General features: G+C 35.8%; 2 protein-coding genes and 1 non-coding gene across 7 annotated transcripts; 2 read left to right on the top strand and 1 right to left on the bottom strand.

Annotated features, from left to right (window-relative positions):
- Positions 1-204: 204 nt before the first annotated feature.
- LOC113695174 (protein MULTIPOLAR SPINDLE 1) lies at positions 205-4885 on the bottom strand. Of its 5 annotated transcripts, none has more exons than XM_027214176.2 (10): positions 4495-4884; positions 4350-4407; positions 4103-4240; positions 3938-3994; positions 3269-3354; positions 3062-3116; positions 2393-2506; positions 1159-1351; positions 673-743; positions 205-555 (listed from the first exon to the last, which is right to left on the bottom strand). In XM_027214176.2, exons 1-10 carry the CDS (start codon positions 4726-4728, stop codon positions 371-373), a joined length of 1191 nt encoding a protein of 396 aa, XP_027069977.1. In that variant the 5' UTR covers positions 4729-4884; the 3' UTR covers positions 205-370. The 5 variants fall into 5 exon arrangements, with proteins under 5 accessions (XP_027069977.1, XP_027069978.1, XP_027069981.1 ...); XM_027214177.2 differs by having other exon boundaries at positions 2393-2482; XM_027214180.2 differs by having other exon boundaries at positions 310-555; positions 673-714.
- Positions 4886-11600: 6715 nt separating this feature from the next.
- LOC113697592 (eukaryotic translation initiation factor-like) lies at positions 11601-19135 on the top strand. Its single transcript, XM_027217273.2, has 9 exons — positions 11601-12097; positions 14066-14137; positions 14820-14915; positions 15104-15319; positions 16358-16455; positions 16619-16706; positions 16859-17209; positions 17309-17551; positions 17639-19135. Exons 1-9 carry the CDS (start codon positions 11912-11914, stop codon positions 18686-18688), a joined length of 2400 nt encoding a protein of 799 aa, XP_027073074.1. The 5' UTR covers positions 11601-11911; the 3' UTR covers positions 18689-19135.
- LOC113697650 (small nucleolar RNA snoR103) lies at positions 13361-13466 on the top strand. The gene has a single exon (XR_003449935.1). It is a non-coding gene; the product is annotated as a small nucleolar RNA snoR103 (small nucleolar RNA).
- Positions 19136-19629: the final 494 nt, after the last annotated feature.

The raw sequence follows: 19629 nt of genomic DNA, 5'->3' as shown, positions 1-19629 counted from the left end.
TATTCCAATCCAGTCTTCATCTGCAGCTTTCTTATTTTCTAGTTGGTCCACCATGAAAATTTGATAAGATGTCAACATTATAACAGTTTCTGTTTCTAGTCCAGTATATTTCCAAATGATTGCACGTCAGTATGTTCAAATTAGAGAGAGAAAAGAGAACTAAAAAGGGAGACGTTCCAAACTGGTCAATGGAGTGAAACACAGTGGAAAAAGATTAGCAGATATCATATTGGTGTCTACGCTTCATTTTGTGTTTATGTACATAGGTTTGAAGCAATCACACAAGCTTTCAGCCTTGCAACAACAAAAGAAAGCAACATACTTGAAGCATAGTTCCCAGCTTTCCATGAAAAATTTTCTAACGATGCAGTTAGCTAAACAGACTAGAACAGACATTTGGTTTCAGCCTCTGCAAAAGCGAGGACTGACCTGCTTTCTTGGCTACATCACCAATCACGCGATCAATGTACAGAACATATAGTCCATTCCTACTTTCCAAGATTTCTAACGCTTTCCGAGCATGCAGAAGGGATGAAACCCAATCTTCAAAAAGTCCTGGAGGGTCATCATTCATTACCCAATCATACGCACAAAGATGAAATTCTGTGACTGGTACTATTCATCAAGCTTGAACATATAAGTAGTGATTCGAAATTATTGAAGGTTACATACCCATCTCTAGATCTTCCTTTTCTGACCAATTCAGTAAGTAATCTGAAACAAGAAACTGAATAAGCTGGATCCTGCAATGCAGTAGATACGCCAAGGCTAATATAAGGATACCAAACGGTTATTAAGTCTACCAATAACTATCTTCAATTTGTGTAGTAAAGAGCATGTTCATAATAACAAAATGTAATACATGAATAAAACATCAATGCAGAAAGAACAGACAACTGCCTGCTGAAAACCTCTTAATTAAAGACAAGCTATTTCAGTGATAGAATGATGTGTTTATACGACATCCAGTACTGGACCAACACAGTGCAGTTCAATAGAGGAACTTCTGCTCCATTTTGTCATTTTCCTGACATGGTAAAATAATATTCTTTGTATAATGGAAAGTATTGAAACATGAAATTCTATAGAAATATTTTAAGAGGGAAAACACATCTGTTGAAGTGATCATTTACTGTTCATGAATACAATGGCACTTACATCATGTACATACAGTTGTGCATATTTGGAAAAGCGTCATCAAATGGGTCCATGAAAAGCAAACTTTCTGCAGCTGTGCAAATTCCCTGAGAAACTGAGAGGATAATACGCTGTCCCACATAAGCCTCACTTCCAAGCTTACGGATTAAGTGTTGAACATAGAAGCAGGCGTTAGATTCAGTGTGTTGTGAATCTGAAATAAGAAAAAAACTTAGTTATTGCATAGATTGATTGAGTTGGGAATATCAGCAAACAATGAGATGAAAGAAAAGCATTTGAAATTTTCAGCCATCTGTTTGTACATGGCAGTAGCTGTTTTTTCATAGTTATGCAAACAAATAGCAAAAAGAGTAATTTGTTTATGGGATGATTGAAACAATCTGATTCCCATGATTTGCCGAATCTCACACTGCTGCCTTGCCTATAAACTGTGCCTCTGAATTACTACGATACTAATTCAATATTTGCATAAATGGCACCAATTCTTCCATATTACCTCACAGTATTTAGGTAACTCTAGCTAAAATGCATTTTCTCAGTTCACCGAGCAATCAACAACTTGTCAAAATATGTGGAACGTTTTAAGATGTTCAACGTAGAGCCCAAGCTAAAATGTGTGCCATTTTGTGTACCAACATATTTGAAGTTTGACAGATCAACCATGTCTGTTGCCTACTGATTAAAGATATTATTTTAATCAAGAAATCTCCCACCATGAAGATTCATGAAGCATACCTAGTCAGCCTTCACTCGTAAGTTTCCTTCATCTTTGGTATTTGGCAACCATATACTTAAGATATAAATTTCCAAGATACATTGAGAATAGTCCTGAATCAGAAGCTCATCACTATAATTAGGAAAGTAATTATTACTAAATCAGCTAATAAAGATGAGAAAATTAACTGTTTAGTTATGAACATGAAGCAAGGTTAAGGTAGCTTCATTTTCTTGACCACAAAGAACAGAAAATAAACCCAGCAAATAAAAGCAATTATGGTTGCAAAAGATGTAATCAGGTGAATGATTTGATGTGTTTGACAAGCCCCACACATACACACACATATATAGTCTCATCTAGTTGCCTAACAAGCATATTTGATTGAGCAAATATAAGATGCCCGGCCCTCTAAAGATGAACCACTTGCAGATTGATAAAGTAGAAGGACAAACTGAACATCCTGAAGCAAGCATGTTAAAGATGAAGTAACATAGATAAGTATGACTGAGTTGTTACCATCTGCATGCGAGCCATTACACGTCCTTCTCAGCAAACGCATGACTAAACCGCTGATAATGCCTTCAATAATTTCTCTGTTATCTCCCACTGGCAGCATAGACTTTAGTGTCACTTCCACATGCAAAGAGGATTATTATACACATAAAAACCATGAAAAATGACATCAAAAGAAAATAAAGCAGAAATAAGCAATGGTCTATCTATGACAAGAGGAGGATAAAAGAGCATGATGTTTGAACTTTGATGCAACAATGTCACAAATTGAGGTTCTTTATTCATTAACTGGAGGAGACTACTGGCGTTGACATGCAGTTGGCTCCAATGAATGGGGACTTTTGATGATCCTCAAGGTCATGGACTCCATCTCACTCCCATTTACTATTCATTGTGAGACAATAGAAAAAAGGACATGCTCCTCCAAAATATTATCATACTATCTAAGATTCCCAAGAAGAACATTATCTAACAACCACTTCTGGTTTTTGGTTGATAGCAAATACTCTTAGAGTAAGATTTCAGTACAAGGACGAGATGTAATTCAATGTAATAGGACCAGGAAATCTACCGTAAGCAAATTGGTTTACAGAGTTTAAACTAACTGACAAATAAAACAAACTACAATTCTATCAACTAACTCCATAAAAAAATTTCAAAATAGATGATTACTGAGAATGAAGTCCACAGCTTGGTGTGACCAATTTTTGAAAGCTTGGTCCTCCACCTGCAAAGAAGAAAAAAACAATAACAGAATTCAAATATGAATCTACAGCACAAAATGAAGCAAACCTTATAGTTGCTGCAAAACAGGCAGAAAAAACAACTCTACAGGCAACTATCACATGCACAGCAAGAGGTTGGAAAAATGCAATGTACATCAGTGGGAGAAATTGCGTCACAAAGCTCCACAAGAAAATCAACTGAAGAACTTAGTTGCTCAATTTCATTATCACTGTTAGTCCCTGCACCAGTGGAGGGAGAGTATTACTAGGTGTTTAAGTGAAACAATCCAACAAAAACAACACAAATAGTATTTTTACCAAGTTAAAGAATGAACCCTTGGAATCCCAACCAAACAATTTACAGCATAAAAATTTCTAAGATCAACTTAATGACCGCTAAATAAACAGAAAGAAATTTGCATCTATCCATTTTGGCATAGTAACTTGAATGTCATTACTCAAAGGAAAACATGGCATTTGCATGTCATCCGTAGATGGAGTATACAGAAATCAAGACATCTATGTCTGTTTTACTTTCTTTCTTCGGCATCACTTTGGCAAATTAATCAGAAACTAAGTTATCGAAAAACATCTTCATAAATCACTGTTTGAATTTCATTTTTCAATATATGATTCAGAAAATGGCCTATAAGTACCAACGCTTTTCCTGACTTTACTTTGACTAAAATAAATGGTCATTTTCATTACATAGCACCATTCTGCAAATAAAAGTAAAATCAAGGAAAACTTGCAGAAAATTTTCCTGACGCGCACGAATCATTTCCGTGCATCAGGAAGCACAGCAAACATCAAATATGTTTACCTGGAACATGTTGTTTGAAGCTGGCATCTCTTCTTCTCTTTCTTTCCTTTATCCTCACTAAGGGAAACACACAAACTACATAAATTACTCACAAACAAGAACAGCATTTTAAATTTGATACCAAAAGTTGAATAACAAAGATTTAATCCAAAGAAACAAACAGACCTTGTCTGAGAAATCTACGGCGCAGGACATCATTAAACCTCCTGTCCTCCAGTTGCTTATCGCTCAATATTCCCATATTATCATAGAAATAGCACTTGCAAGCCGCATTTTGAGGAAATAAATCATATTGCATTCCGTCTAAATATTTACAAAAAAAAAAAAATAATTTCAGAAAAATAATAAACAAAATTGCATTTGAATCATAAATTGACCGTCCATTAGAGAAAGAGTGAAAGAGAAGACTAGCCTTCAGCAAGTTTCAGGTCCTCCTGAAGTCTCAGAATTTCTCGTTTACGCTCTTTAGCCTGAAAATTTTCAGCAAAATCACCAAGTTAGGGTTTATGATATTCAATTTTTAAATGAAGTCTGGAAATGCTTCGATTAAATATTACCTTGCGTTTCCATTTGAGTGAATCGTGATCGTCCGATCGAGAATTTGGAGGTGGAGGATCGGCTGAAGATGAAACAGCACCAGCCCCATTATTAGTATTATGATTATTTGAACTATTATTTTTCTGAAGAAGAAGCTTTGATTTCAAAAGCGCCACTGCTATCGCCATTTTCAGCTTTTCAGAGCTCTCGCTCTTCTTCGAGTTCTCTGTCTCCATTTTTCCCCTCTCTTGCATTTTGAGCGGGAGCTAAGGGAATGACACTATATATATACATATACATACATATATATACATATACATACAAACATACTATATATATATATGTATAAGGCGATAATTTGGATAAATCCGATCTTTTAAGACCAATGATCGAATTGGACAGTTGAATTTTTGAAAACTGGATCGACTCAAATGTGAGTCATATATATACGTATATATATATATATATATATATATATATATATATATATATTAACGATATTGTAAGCCTATAGTTAATTCTATAGAACATTCCTAAGATGGTTTATTAATTAGTAGCTTATGTCGTCTTGGATGCAATTGATCCATCAATTTGATTGTCATTAGTTACATATATGCATGTACTTCTTCTTTTCAATGATAAAATTGCAATGTTTACATTTTGCGATAAAAGAGAATGAGTATGATTTCTTAGGTAATTTTGGACACGTAATTTAAGAACGAAAAAATGTGGAAGATATGCTTTGTTAATTTGTCTAATATAACTGGAAATTCAAAGAAATGTTAAATAAGATACTATTAGAGTGCTAAGCAACTATTTCCTAATTTGGAATGGACATGTTTCATCCTGATTTTATTGGAAATATAATAGTTAGATATGTAAACTATTATATGTGTATATATATGTATGTCTGCTTATATATATATAAAATTCTCTAAACACTTTTTTTTCATCTCATTTACATCAAAACAAAAAGATGTATGATCGCAAATAATTGAATTTTTAAACTAATCTTAAATCCAAATGCATTTAGGAAATAAAAGGAATACACCTTAAGTCGAAGTATTATGAATAGGGATGTAAACTGGCTTAATTAAGCCAAACACCCTGATGTTCAAACTTATTTGATTATTTTAATGGACTTAAAATTTTTTAAAGTTTGACTTATTTATCAAATCGAATTCGAACGAGATTTTATCTAATCGAACTCGAGTCAAGCTTGAATAACTTGAAATTATTACATATAAAATTTAAATTTATACTAATCAAACCAAGCTCGAGCCAAATGATAAGGAAGGGTTGTTAAGTTTTCTCTCCTATAAGATATAGGATTCGAATCCTGTGCCCGGCAGTACCGAGCAACTTGGCTTATTATCAATCCATCCATTTTTGCAGTAGGAAAAAAAAAAATCCATCCATGCGTTCTTCTCTTGCTAATTTCTTCAACAAATATCTGTTAGTCGGTTCCCGGCAAGAACATGTTGGACCAGTTATTGATTTTCAACAGAGTAAGTTTGATCCTCTGTACAAATTGGAGGGCTTGGAGAGGCGTCTCTTGAGGACTCTAGCCATTGATGACCTGATCAGTACTTGCCTCGTGGGGATTCGGGGAAGCGATCGACCAGCAGCTACATGCTACACTTAAGATGCACCTGGTACTCCCAAGTTTATTCAGTCTAAAATGCATGCATCTGACAACATGATCTTGGGCTTGTACTCGCAGCTTTCTCCATGCCTTGTACGTGGATGAGTTACTTGAGAACATTAAGCTAGAGTTTTGCAGAAGTTATGAACCGAAGCTGTTCCGAACAATTTCGATGATATATTTAAGAAGCTTGAGAAGGAAGCTGATGATCTTGCAGAAAATATGAAGGCATTAGAGCAACCTAAAAATATCCGTCTTGTTGAAAAAGCATCTATTTTTTTACGCATTTCTTAAAATACTTCAATTGGTACACGTGAGAAATCAGCCAATTCAGCAGCCTTTGTTCGATTTCTCATGGACTCAAATTTTTATAGAGGGAATGGTCCCCTGGCCTCGAATTCCCATATAAAGGACACGGCATGTAAAAGTACCCGCCTTAACTTCTATTCGAATGGACTGAATATCTTTTATAAGGAATGTGACAAGCTGTTTTAATTTGATGGAGTTATTGAGAAAAAGAGTAGTGATGAGAAGGGACTGCAGGCCATAAGGATGGTAGTAGTAATACAACAAAAAGCCTTGCTATTCAAGATTGTGAGTCCAAAGGCGAACCTATTTAGAGTTGAAGACTTGAGAGTGGAGAAGTCAGTGGTTTTGCTAGTGTTAATGGAAAAGAAAACAAGACTATGATCAGTGGGACTTTCAGTGAAGATAATGCTGAAGAAGATGCATGGAAATAAATCTAGACATAAAATTAGCACTGCTGCTATTTAAGGATACAAACAAGGGGTCTCAAAAATGAAGAAAAGAGAAGGCCAGAATTTACTGATCCACTCAGCGAGAATAGGGATGAGAATGTAGCTGTTTTGGACGAGCATGGGTCATGGAGAGAATATGATGGACACAGAGGAGATTGCTAGTTAGTAGTGATAGTAAAACTGAAGAGGAGTTGCTTGGAAAAGATGCAAAGGCTGAGCATGAAGAGGAAAGGATGGCTCTCATCCGTGTTTACCGGTAAGGTGGGAAGCAAGGTTGGATTGTGAAGTCCTTCAACTGGCTTTTCAGGGCCCTGAAGGACTGTGGGGTTTTTCCAATTTCTTGCTTATCAAATTAATTTCACTTAAAGAACCACAAATTTGTTTATCGATTGTTGTCATTTAGTTTTTAAATTAATCTTTTGTTTAAATTTTAATTATCTTTTAATTGGAAAAATATTTTGTGATTTAAGACTTTTTCATTTAATTTACCATAAAGCAAGACCATTGGTGTTGACGACATCTTTAAAAATATAGGTCCCATTTGATAAATGAGTTTTTTGAACGTTTGTCTTATATTTTATTATACTTATTGTAGAGTTTGTAAGAAAACTTTTTGAATAGTGTAAAAACTTTCCTTTTTAGCCCAAAAAAAAAATCTTTCCTTTTTTTTCTTTTTCTTTTTTTCCATTTCTTTCTCTTTCTCTTTCATTTTCCTTTTCTTTCTTCTCCTCTCCTTTTTCCCCACCTCACTGTTCATCTTCTCGACGCCAACGATGTCAACCTTCTTTTTTTTTTTCTCTCTCTCTCTTCCTTCCCTCTCCCCATCTCCTCCCTTCTTCCCCGCCACCTCCTTCTTCTCTCCTCCCCTCCCCTCTCTGTTCTTCTCCTCCTTCCTCCTTCCTCCCTCTTCTCCTCCCCTCCCATCTCCCATTTTCCCCATTCTCCCCGCCATCTCATCCCCCCTCTCCCTTCTCCCGCCACCCTCCTCTTCCCTATGTCAATCTGGTGGAAGGGGAGGGATAGTGGAGAAAGGGGGAGAGGGGAGGGGAAGAGAGAAAGAAAACAAAAAAATGGTCACAAGCGGCCGGTGTTGGCAGAGTTGCCGGTCGACGCTAGGTGACGGCTCTGGTGGTGGTGGGTTGAGGTAGAGGGAGGAAGAAGAAGAATAAAAAGAAGGGATTTGTGTGTTTTTGGGTATTGTAAGATGTGTATAACAAAAATATTGGGGAGTTTCTTGCTGTGTTTTCAAACTCGGACCGGACCGGCCAGTCCGACCGGTTGAACCGGGAACCGGCCAAGTGTCCGATCCGAGTTGGTCATCAGAATCCGGAGATTTAAAACCCGGTCAACTCCGGTCAAAAACCGGGTTTGACCGGTACAGAACCGGAAAAATCGGTCCAACAGGAGATTTTGTAAAAAAAGTTCAAACTTTTTTAATATTATGTTTTGACCCCCTAAATTGTGAAAACTTATTAATATACCTCAAATATTTCATACTTTATAAATATTGTCCTAAAATTTGATGTTATTTTTCAATTAAATCCATAATTTTAATTCTAAACTTGTTAATGTTTATTAAATAATATAAATTGTTACTTGATTGTTCTAATTTCTTTGTATTTTCTTGTTAAATATATTTGAAACATCAAATATATATAAATATACCTTTATTAATATCAATATGTTATTGGATATTTTATATACAATAATTTAATTTTTAAATAATTTTTATTTATGACGTCATCCGGTTCGACCCCTATCGACCCTCGGTCGAACCCATTGACCCCTGACCCCTGACCTCGGCCGAGTCGATATCCGGTCCGGTTCTGAAAACATAGGTTTCTTGAGGTTATTGTTGTTAAAATTGTAAAAAAGCTTATAGAAAAAAAAATTTGTTTGTCAAATGGGACCATATTTTTGGTGATGTATTTTTTAAGCATGTTTTGATGTATCATTTTAGTATTTTTAGATTTTTTTAAAATGTAGTTAGCATAAATGTGTTGTAAAAAAAAAGCACTTTAATAAACACAGCCTCGAAATGAAGTCTAAATTTATCTAAATCTCAATAACATAGTATGCAGTAAATTGAAATGAATGTAGCAATAAATCGAATTTTTCTAACTAAAATTTAAAATAAATTTTACAACCATGTACGTAGAATAACAAGTTTTCCTTTATTGTTAATTTACTTACTTAACTTTTCTGGCAGAAAGTGAAAAACTCTATTAAATTTGCAGAAATCTTACCCAAAACAGAAAAGGGCAAAAAGAGCGTGACGCAATTGTTGACGTGGCACAACCAATAATCCAGCTCATTCACACTCTTAATTGCACTTAATTTTGTTTTTTGTTTTTATTTCAAGAAGTCATGATTAGAAAGTGAACGCATACCGAATTAACTGCCACGTGCCTGTCACCCGAAGATACTGACGCGCCATCTGCTGCTAAATTTCCCATACCTGAAATGTTACACTTACACACCCTACCGGTGACCGATAAAAAGGAGGGCAAATCCAAGAGTCCCAAATTTGTTGTTTGGAAAGTACAAAATCGCTCCACCTATAAAGTTAAAAACTGAGAAATGGCCTTTGAGTTTACTTTAATGGCCTCGGGCAGGATACTAACTTCCAAGTTTCAACCCCATAATGCTTCACTTTCCTCATATTGACCCCTCCAATATTCTTATATTGGTAAGAAATGAATTCATGGTCTCTAGACACCAATTATAATTTGTATTGTGAGTATAAAACTAACAAACTTAAGATTTTGGGCCATAATACCAAATACACATTGTTTTAAGAAGCTCAAAAATGTTATTTTGTAATTATTTTACTTTAAATTACGAGTTTATGTAATTCGCAATTTAGGATTTGTACGTTCAACTGATATTAGTATATTAATAAGAATGCATTTGATGCACGCTCATCTTGATTTTAATGTCTAATCGAGACTTGCCTATGTTAATTGATAAATTGTCATTACCTACTATTGATCATATAAAAGATATACTATTACATAAAATGAAATAATTCTTCAAAAAAAAAAAAGATTTGAGTTATCATATGTAATTAAACATACATTCCTTATTGACTTGCTTTTAGTTGTAATCATTTTGAAAATGTTTATGGATTTACACTTGTTAATTTAAAATGATTATTTCATTACCCAAATAGAAAATAAACTTTTATCTATTAGTTGTAAAAGCCTAAAAACTTTTATCTATTTGGCTTTAAATGAGTTTCTCCTAATTATAGTACTATTTGTTTCTATACAATTACGCAGCTTGTGATGTATACAAACATATGCTTTAGCTTTTCTAATTCAACTATTCTGCAAAAAGCATGTTATTGTTTCTAGAAGGAGGCTATATTTATATCAAGAAAAGAATTGAACGTAATAGGGAAAAACAAAGTATGTAGTTATGGCATTGTTTTTTTTTTTTTTTTGAAAAAAGGCAAAGCATAAATATGATCGAAAATTTCTATCAAGTGATGTATAAGAATATAGAAGTTTGTTGAAGTTTATAATGTTATAAAATTCATGTATCTTACTAGCACGCAGAGTACGACACAAAATTATCATGAATTTAGTTCATTGAATTAGCAAAATATAAAAAAGACTTGAATTAAATCCAATGAGTATAGCTCATGTTTTTTATACACGTGGACAATATATAATTTTTTTTAAGTGTAAGTAGAAGGAGTCAAACCCACGTAAATAATATATAAATATTTACTCTTTAAGTTGTATGAGCTTATAATATAGACTTGAGGGCATGTCGTTTGAACGCCATTTTAATTATTTAGAACCCTAACATATTCTCATTGTATCTTTTCGGTTCAAATTGTGTCAATCAAAAGGTGAAAAAGAAAAAATTCATTGCCAAACCAATAATAAGGTGGCCTACAATATTTTACTTTTCTAACTTTATCGAAATTACTATCATACCATATTTGTGATGTATCGCAATGAATTATACTTGTTCGACATATAGTAGATGTAATCTAAAGTATAACTACATTTATCTTAAATTTTAAAGCTCAAAGCTTATATTAATTCTTACAATATTCTACCACGTAACAAGATCAAAATACATCAAAAGCTTTCATAATTGCATTCATGATAGTACAAAAACAAAACAGCTACCAAGTAAACAACTTAACCTAGAGTTCTTCTACCTTTGCATGTGAGACAAAAAATAACAAGGACATCAACGTGCTAAAAAGCTAAATACTACTACATGAGGGCCAAATCCCCCAAGCCAACAATTTTCAAGGGGCAAAATAGCCACTTTAAATAATTGATGTTTTGCCAACACCCCGTTAAAAAAAAAAAAGCCACTAATCATCCCCTTAGTCCATTAACTTCATTAACTGCTACACTCGCCGATGAAAAAAAGCCGTTTGAATTAGCTGTTTTTGAAAAATTTTACTATAGCAAAATTTTTATAGCATATTTTGAGATATTTTTAAAAAACATTTTGAAATATTTAAGAGTAGAAGAGTTTTTAAAATATGTTTTGAGATATTTTTTAAACATTAAAAAAAATTTAAATTATTTTTTAGAATACCTTTTAAAATATTTTTTAAAAATTTTAATAGTATTTAAAAATTTAATTTTAAAAGAATTCAGCAATCCAAACAGGTGATTTTAAGATATTTGAAAAACAAAACCATAAAAACAAAAAAGGAGAAATAAAAAGGGGAAAATTTCCTAATCCTAACAAAGAAAGGGTTTTTCTCTCTCCACCTTCTGTACCCTTCCCAACCCTCTCCTCCCATAAACATATTGCTCCTACCATATATAACTCACTCTTACCCCTTCCACCCCTCATTCCTCTTCCCAGTAGAGAGAGGAAACAATAAAACTCTCTCTCTCTCTATAAAACTAGTTTCATATCTCTGTCTTTCCCTTATCTCTCCTTCTCTTCTATCTTTCAGAGTATATAGATACATACATATCTATATATCAATAAAGTTTGAATCTTTTCGATTCGAAAATTTTTTAGACGGCGGAGATTGCTTTTGATTGAGGTATGCAGGCTGATCAGACGGTGATAAGTTTAAGACCTGGAGGTGGAAACCGAGGAGGGAGCAGAGTGCTTGGACCTCGCTTTGAAACCTCTTCAATCAATAACAGCAACGCCAATTCTTCTGATCTCCCCTTTTTCCGGCCTCATGGCGGCGCCGGCGCCGGTGGTGCTCCTCTTTCTTCCTTCAAGGTCTAATTTTTATCTATTTAGAAATTTTCAAATATCAGATCTAGGGTTTTGTGGTTTCTGTCCATGTTTACCTGAATTGTCCAGCTGTTCATTGCTTTAAGATTGGATTTTTGGTGCATACAACTAATTTTTTTAATTTATTTTTCTGGGCTTGTCAAGTTTTAGGAGTATGTCGAATGTGTGGTGAATTTGTGCCTAATTCTGAGTTAACTTAGTGGACTGATTAGAAAGTTTTGGGATTTTTATGGCTCCAGGTATAAGTGAAGCTGTTTGGTGATGATTCTTTAACAAGTTTTGTATATTTTGACATAGTTTTGGATTTAATTCCTATGTTAGGGATAAAGATACTTTTTGGGTTTTGCACTTTTTAGCTAAAGTTTTGCAAGTGATTATGGAAGGCATGAGTTGTGTTCGAGCTGGTCTTGACTGTCAAATTTTTAAATTTGATGTTTGGCAGACTTACTAGTGCGGAAAACATGGTAGCAATTGTGTTATTGGAATTTAACATGGCCATTTGTATGTGTGGGAAAATGTATATTTGCATGGATATGTGCATATATATATATGTGCGTGCGTGCGTGTGTGTGTGGAATGTCATTTTGTGCGTTAGGTTTGGTGAGGTATTTGTATTCCGATTCCGAGAATGTCATTTTGCTTGCTATGTTCAGAAGGTAATTGTTTTTGAAGAAGCATATGTTTAATCTGTATCAAGTAACATAGATAATGTGGTTGGATCATGGAAATATTGTTCATTTATGTATATGGAGCTTTTCTGACAGTTGAAGATGTCTTTATATGCAAAAGCCAGTCCTTTAGGTGATTAAGAATTCTTGATTTTTTGTAGTAACACTGGGATGCGAACCTTTATTGCTTGAGAATAGTTTTGATTTGAGAAAGCTGATATTGATTCCTTGATGGAGCTGATATTAACTTGCTTATCTGGAGTTTTATAAGCCAAAAAAAAAAAAATGTAATTGTGGAGTTCTTGTCTTAGGTTTATCATTCCTCAAAATCAGTTATTTCTATTCGGACAGTTTGGTTTTTTTTTTTTGATCTTTTTCCTAAAACATTCTTGGGGTGCTTATATGATATGCCTCTCTGTAATTTCTCTAATTTGGACCTTGGTTGCTTTTTGTGCCTAATGAAATCATACAGCTTTTGTTTCTTGACAGGGTATGTTGCTATTGAATTCTCATTGTACATAGTTACCATTCTTGAGCCTGTGAAGAGACTGATAAAGATTGTCCTAATTCTTGGCAGTGCATTTAAGATGTGTATCTGCTGTAAATATGGACATAAAATAATGAGTAGGCTTTAGGTGGGCGTTCAACGAGTATCTTGTAGCCCATAAAGAACCCTACTTACATGAAAGCTCCAGTAGATTGTTTCAAGGAGAAAAAACTGATGCTTCTTTTGAGACCTGGCCTCCTCGAAATTGCATCCTTTTTCTTTCTTCTCTTATAATTAAGGATAATGAGATTGAGAATTGCCATTCTGTGTCCTTCCTCTAGTTGCCTCTTATGCGACTCTCTGTGCACTTGGTTTCCTTACTACATGGTGGTGAACGTTTATGATCTTACTTCTTACTTTTATACCAAAGAATAGTTTGTAAAGTAAGGACTCTACATGTGTTTGAATTATTTTCTGTTTTAAGACGGGGCAATTGCAAGGAAGCTTCTGCACCATTGGTTGAATATGTACTGATAAGTGATGTTTATATTTTTAATGTCAAATTCCTAAACCAACTTAGTGCCTTGGTTTTTAGGTTTTAATGACTTAGCAAGCAATTGTTATCTTGTAAGTAATGTTGTGCTGGCTATTTGATACTCAATTGCCACCCTAGTTTATCATCTGTATTCTTGTTTCATTTCAATCGCCACCCTAGTTTATCACATCTGTTTTCTTGTTCCATTGGGCTATTTTTGCTCTAGCTGATCTTTTTGATCTGTTCTTAATTTTCCATTGTAGACTGGAGAGACTCGATTTGAGGGGCGGGAACGTATTCGATATACCAGGGACCAGCTGCTGCAGTTGAGAGAGGTATTCTTTCCACATCGTTCGCTTTGTTTTATTCTCAGTGCATACTGAGTTGCATAAGTATTCAATTAAATTTTGAAATGTTACCCAGTGTTGTCAATGGTGATTGAGGTTTTGAATTAAATAGATCTTCTGTATTTAAAATGGGTATTGATGATTTGACCCAGTGTCAATCTGGTTACGTGTGAATTTTTTTTTGGGAGTGTGAAAAGTGGTTGATACAACTGATTCGCTTTGAGGTGAAGTAGTCTATTAACTTATATTGTGTGCTGTACCCTTGCATAGGATTGGACGAAGATTTTTTTTTTTGGGTCATAGCTAGATAGATAGTAATTATTTTGTGCACTGCTCTGGGGAAGCAAAGAATTTTCTAATTCACTAAATCAACCCCTTGATGTTGGTAGGAAGAAGCATAGTTCAGAAATCTCTTTTGCCAGATTTTGGCAAGCACATGAAGTTGCGGTTTTATTTATTTATTTATTTTTTTGGGCAGATTAGCTACTAGACTAGTATATCTGTTGTTGACTTTATTGTGATTCATGGTTAAGAATCAAGAGTTCACCTTTAGTGTTTTTCTTTTGGTATTGAACTTCATGTGGACTATCTTGGAAGCCACCAGAAAAGGATGATTTCTCAAACCTCTATTAAAGCTTTGCATGCATCTGATGGGCTTAGTATCTTATAGGTGGTCAGCATTGCAGAAAACATTCTGAAAGTCAAAAAAGATGTTGAAGCTGAATTTTTTGGTGAAGATCCAAGCTGGGGTCGTGTGGAAAGCCCTGTAAGTGCCTTGTCTGATTTCAACTATACTCCAGCAGCATTCTATATAAATTTTTACTGGATAACTTATGCTAAGCGTCAACTAGTTGTTTTGGATAGTTGTTTTAATTTGAGATGTTTTGTGTTAACTGGCTTTTGGAACGGTTGTCATTGGCTTATCTGATGTTATGTGATCCTTTCTGTCAATAGTCACAAAATCAGCCCCCGAGTCGTTACTCAGAGCCGGATAATCGCGACTGGCGCAGTCGGTCTACTCAATTTTCTGCACCTCCAGAAGAGAGATCCTGGGATACAATTCGAGAGAATAGGGAGTTTGGTGCCAGACAGCAGGAAGTGAATCAATACAATCGGCAAGAGCAGTTAAATGCACAGTTTGCAAGAGCTCAAATCTCTTCCAACCAAGGGGTAATTTCATCTTACAGATAAATTCTTTTTCATCCTTTAAATATCTTTGATGTTTTCCTGCATTAATGGAAATTTGTTTTTGTTATGGAAATTTGTTTTTGTTTTTCTTCTTTGACATGGTTTATGTTCATTGTTTGATAGCTCAATTCTCATAGTGTGGCTTTTTAATTTATTTTTTTTAAAATGTGTGCTACAAATTTAACAAGGTTTAGGTATTGTTGGAGGTCAGCCTCTGGGTTTTTCTAGAATTTGCGCATATATTAAAATTTTGAGAAGTTTTAACTTGTTCTTGGGTGGTAGGTTCAGAACTTTCATTGGCTGTGTTATATGTATGATTTTTATTTTTCTTCCTTGATTCTGGCTATGGGATCCCCGAGGCTCTGGTATTTTTTGTGTTATTTAGATTTGTCTTTTACCACCTTAAGAGCTCACCAGATAAGCTTTTACTTTGTAGTTCACATAATAAGCTTTTTGTTGAAGCTTGACATGTTCTGATAAATGTCAAATGGTGCTTAAAATGATAACCATTTGCTTCTTGTAAAAAAGGAATGCCAGTACCATCTCCTCCTCCATCAGGGAAAAGAAACTCGAATACTTGTCGTTGTCTATACAAAGTTTAAGTTATGACATATCCTGCGGATGCAATCAACTCCTTGGAGTTGTGCTTATGATGCTTTTTTAGTATATTGTTCTTGAGATGAAGTGTTCCTGGCTATGGGATCCCCGAGGCTCTGGTATTTTTTGTGTTATTTAGATTTGTCTTTTACCACCTTAAGAGCTCACCAGATAAGCTTTTACTTTGTAGTTCACATAATAAGCTTTTTGTTGAAGCTTGACATGTTCTGATAAATGTCAAATGGTGCTTAAAATGATAACCATTTGCTTCTTGTAAAAAAGGAATGCCAGTACCATCTCCTCCTCCATCAGGGAAAAGAAACTCGAATACTTGTCGTTGTCTATACAAAGTTTAAGTTATGACATATCCTGCGGATGCAATCAACTCCTTGAAGTGTTCCTTGCATTGTGTTTATGAAACAGGGAGGACCATCTCCTGCCCTTATCAAGGCAGAAGTGCCATGGTCAGCTCGAAGAGGGAATCTTTCTGACCAGGATCGAGTCTTGAAGACTGTGAAGGGGTAAGATAAGGCTGTTGAAAACCTCCTTGTAACTATGGTTTACTTTCTAGACCATATCATAATTCAGTTTCTTGTACCCAAGGGGAAAAATAAAGAATTTAGTTTCAATTTGATGATATATTTTATGCATCATTTGTTAATTGTTGCTACTCCACTCCTGCAGGATACTGAACAAGCTGACCCCGGAGAAGTTTGATCTTCTGAAAGGTCAACTAATTGATTCGGGAATAACATCAGCCGACATTTTAAAGGTTCTTATTTTCCCTCCTTGCTGATGCTTGTTTGATGACTTTTCTTTTTGCTTTCTCTTGTTTTTGTGCTTCTACTCATTCTCTTTCAATGACCTTTGAATTACAGTCATTTCCTTAACTGCTGGATTTAATCTTCTCCTTGTGTTTTGCAGGGAGTAATCTCCTTGATATTTGACAAGGCTGTCCTGGAGCCCACATTTTGCCCCATGTATGCGCAGCTGTGTTCAGATCTGAATGAGAAGTTGCCACCATTCCCTTCTGATGAACCTGGTGGGAAAGAAATAACATTTAAGCGGGTTCTTTTGAATATTTGCCAGGAGGCCTTTGAGGGTGCTGACAATTTAAGGGAAGAGGTTAGGCAAATGACTGCTCCTGAGCAAGAGTTGGAGCGCAGAGATAAAGATAGGATGCTCAAGCTCCGCACTCTTGGGAACATCCGTCTAATTGGTGAGCTTCTGAAGCAGAAGATGGTTCCAGAAAAGATAGTTCACCACATTGTTCAGGTTCTAGATTCTCTCTTCATCCGAAGGAAAAAAATATAAAGCTGATAAAAAGTAGGTATGAGGACATATATTAATGGTTTCTGATTCACATATTAACAGGAACTCTTGGGAAAAGATACAAAGAGTTGTCCGGCCGAAGAAAATGTTGAAGCTATATGCCAGTTCTTTATCACCATTGGCAAACAGCTTGGTGAAAACCAAAAATCTCGGCACATAAATGATATGTACTTTAACCGATTGAGGGAACTAGGAACAAATCCTCAACTTGCCCCACGCCTGAGGTTTATGATTCGTGATGTTCTTGATTTGCGTACAAATAATTGGGTTCCCAGACGTGAAGAGGTGATTTTAGTTGGAAGCAGTGCAATTCTTTTTTATTGTGTTTGTGGTTGGTTTAATTTTAACTGTTTCTTTGCGCTGATTTCATAGGTGAAAGCAAAAAAAATTACTGAGATTCACTCAGAAGCAGAGAAGAATTTGGGATTGCGGCCAGGTGTTACTGCAACTATTAGAAGTGGTCGTGGCCCACCTTCTACTGGCCAGGGGAATATTAGCACAGGAGGTTTCCCAATAAATCGGCCTGGTACTGGTGGTATGATGCCTGGAATGCCAGGAACCAGAAAGATGCCTGGGATGCCTGGAATGGATAATGACAACTGGGAGGTTCCTAGGTCGCGCTCAATGCCAAGGGGCGATGGATCAATGATTCAGCCTGCTGGACGTGTTCAGCCGCCACTGGTGGGCAAGTCACCATCACTGAACCAAAGGTTTCTTCCACAGGGTAGTGGTGGGCTGATTAGTGGTAGGACTAGTGCCCTCTTGCAAGGTAGTGGTGCGCCTCCTGTCCGCCCGACTTATGGCTTTGGAATGGAACCTACACCAGAGGTTTCTGCTTCAGTGAGAGCGCCACCAACACCATCTGTGGCTGCAGTTGCTGATAAACCACTAGCTCCAACAGTAAGGATGAATGCAGATGAACTCAGAAGGAAAACAATCTCATTGCTGGAGGAATATTTCAGTGTGCAACTATTAGAGGAAGCATTAGCATGTGTGGAAGATTTGAAGTCCCCAGCTTACCATAGTGAGATTGTCAAGGAAGCCTTATCCGTAGGATTGGAGAAAAGTCCACCTTGTGTTGAACTAGTTGCAAAACTTCTGGAGTACTTTTTTACGAAGAAGGTTTTTACTGCCAGTGATATAACTCTTGGTTTCCAGCGTTATGCAGAAATGTTGGATGATCTTGCTATTGATTTACCAAGAGCACCTGCGAATTTTGGTGAGATTGTGGGAAGATCAATTTTGGCTGGAGAATTGGACTTCAAGGTGGTTTCCGAGATCCTGAAGAAAGTTACCGACGACTATTTCCAGAAAGCCATATTCACTTCCACATTGAAGGTCGTTAGCTCTAGTCCTAATGGGAAATTGATTCTGGATTCGCAGGCACTTGATATTCGGGCCTGTGAAGCCCTGTTCCAGTAAGCTTACTCCTCGTTAGCAGGAGTTATTGTTCTTGTACCCTCACAGCTAAACATGCTCATTCTCACTTGTCGTCGTCCCTTGTGCTTGTTGCGTGGGAGCTGAGCAACTGTATTTCAACTTGAAGACAAGGTGGAGCTGCGGGAGAACAGGTTATTTTAAGTGAGCTGTATATTTTCCCGAGGACATGGTAGTGTGTTCATTAAAGGAGAAAGAATCAGACATAAGGATTTTGGTCTCAAGTGTGGCCAATCATATGCCCTAGCAGCTTGAGATTAAGGGCCTTTTACGGGACCCAGCTGTTTTGTATTTCATTAGTTTTTTTATTTATTTTGATTTTGTTGACTAGTTAATTTAAATTTTTGCGAAACTTGTGAGCTTATAATGTGACTGTTGAAAATCGCTGCACCATTTTAAAGGAGGATGCTGTAGCATATCTTGCTTTTTTTATTGTCTTTCTTGCCATACCTTGTAGATTTTCTGTTGTTGGAAGTCTTTTTTTTATCGATGCATCTGTTGTTGGGTACCAAATTAATTGTCATGTTTGGCAGAAGGAGCTGCAGGGTTTTGTTCTGATGGGCTTGCTCCACCCGCATGCTTGTTAATCACTGAAGGGTTTGCTTGACAACCTGAATCTCATACCTACACAGAACCTTTTTCTTGAGCTGGGGAATGACAGTTTTTGGTGAAGTCATTAGTGATACTACTTGTCTTCAACATGGAACCGTTTCCAAAGGGAGATAGATGGTTCTTGCCGGTTGCATGTTTTACCGTCTGATTATATAATTTCAGCTGATAGTGGTCTTAGCAGCAAGGCTGTGGAGATCTCTACAGTAGTAGAAATTCGAAAAAAACTTGATGGTAACTTGGAACATCGATTCAAGAAACAAGATCTACCTACAGCGTATGTCAGGGAGAAGAGAAACACTTGACACTACTATTTA

Source organism: Coffea arabica, chromosome 6e (genome assembly GCF_036785885.1).
Source record: "Coffea arabica cultivar ET-39 chromosome 6e, Coffea Arabica ET-39 HiFi, whole genome shotgun sequence".
NCBI classification, from domain to species: Eukaryota; Viridiplantae; Streptophyta; class Magnoliopsida; order Gentianales; family Rubiaceae; genus Coffea; species Coffea arabica.
This window is presented reverse-complemented; position numbering and strand designations above follow the sequence as displayed.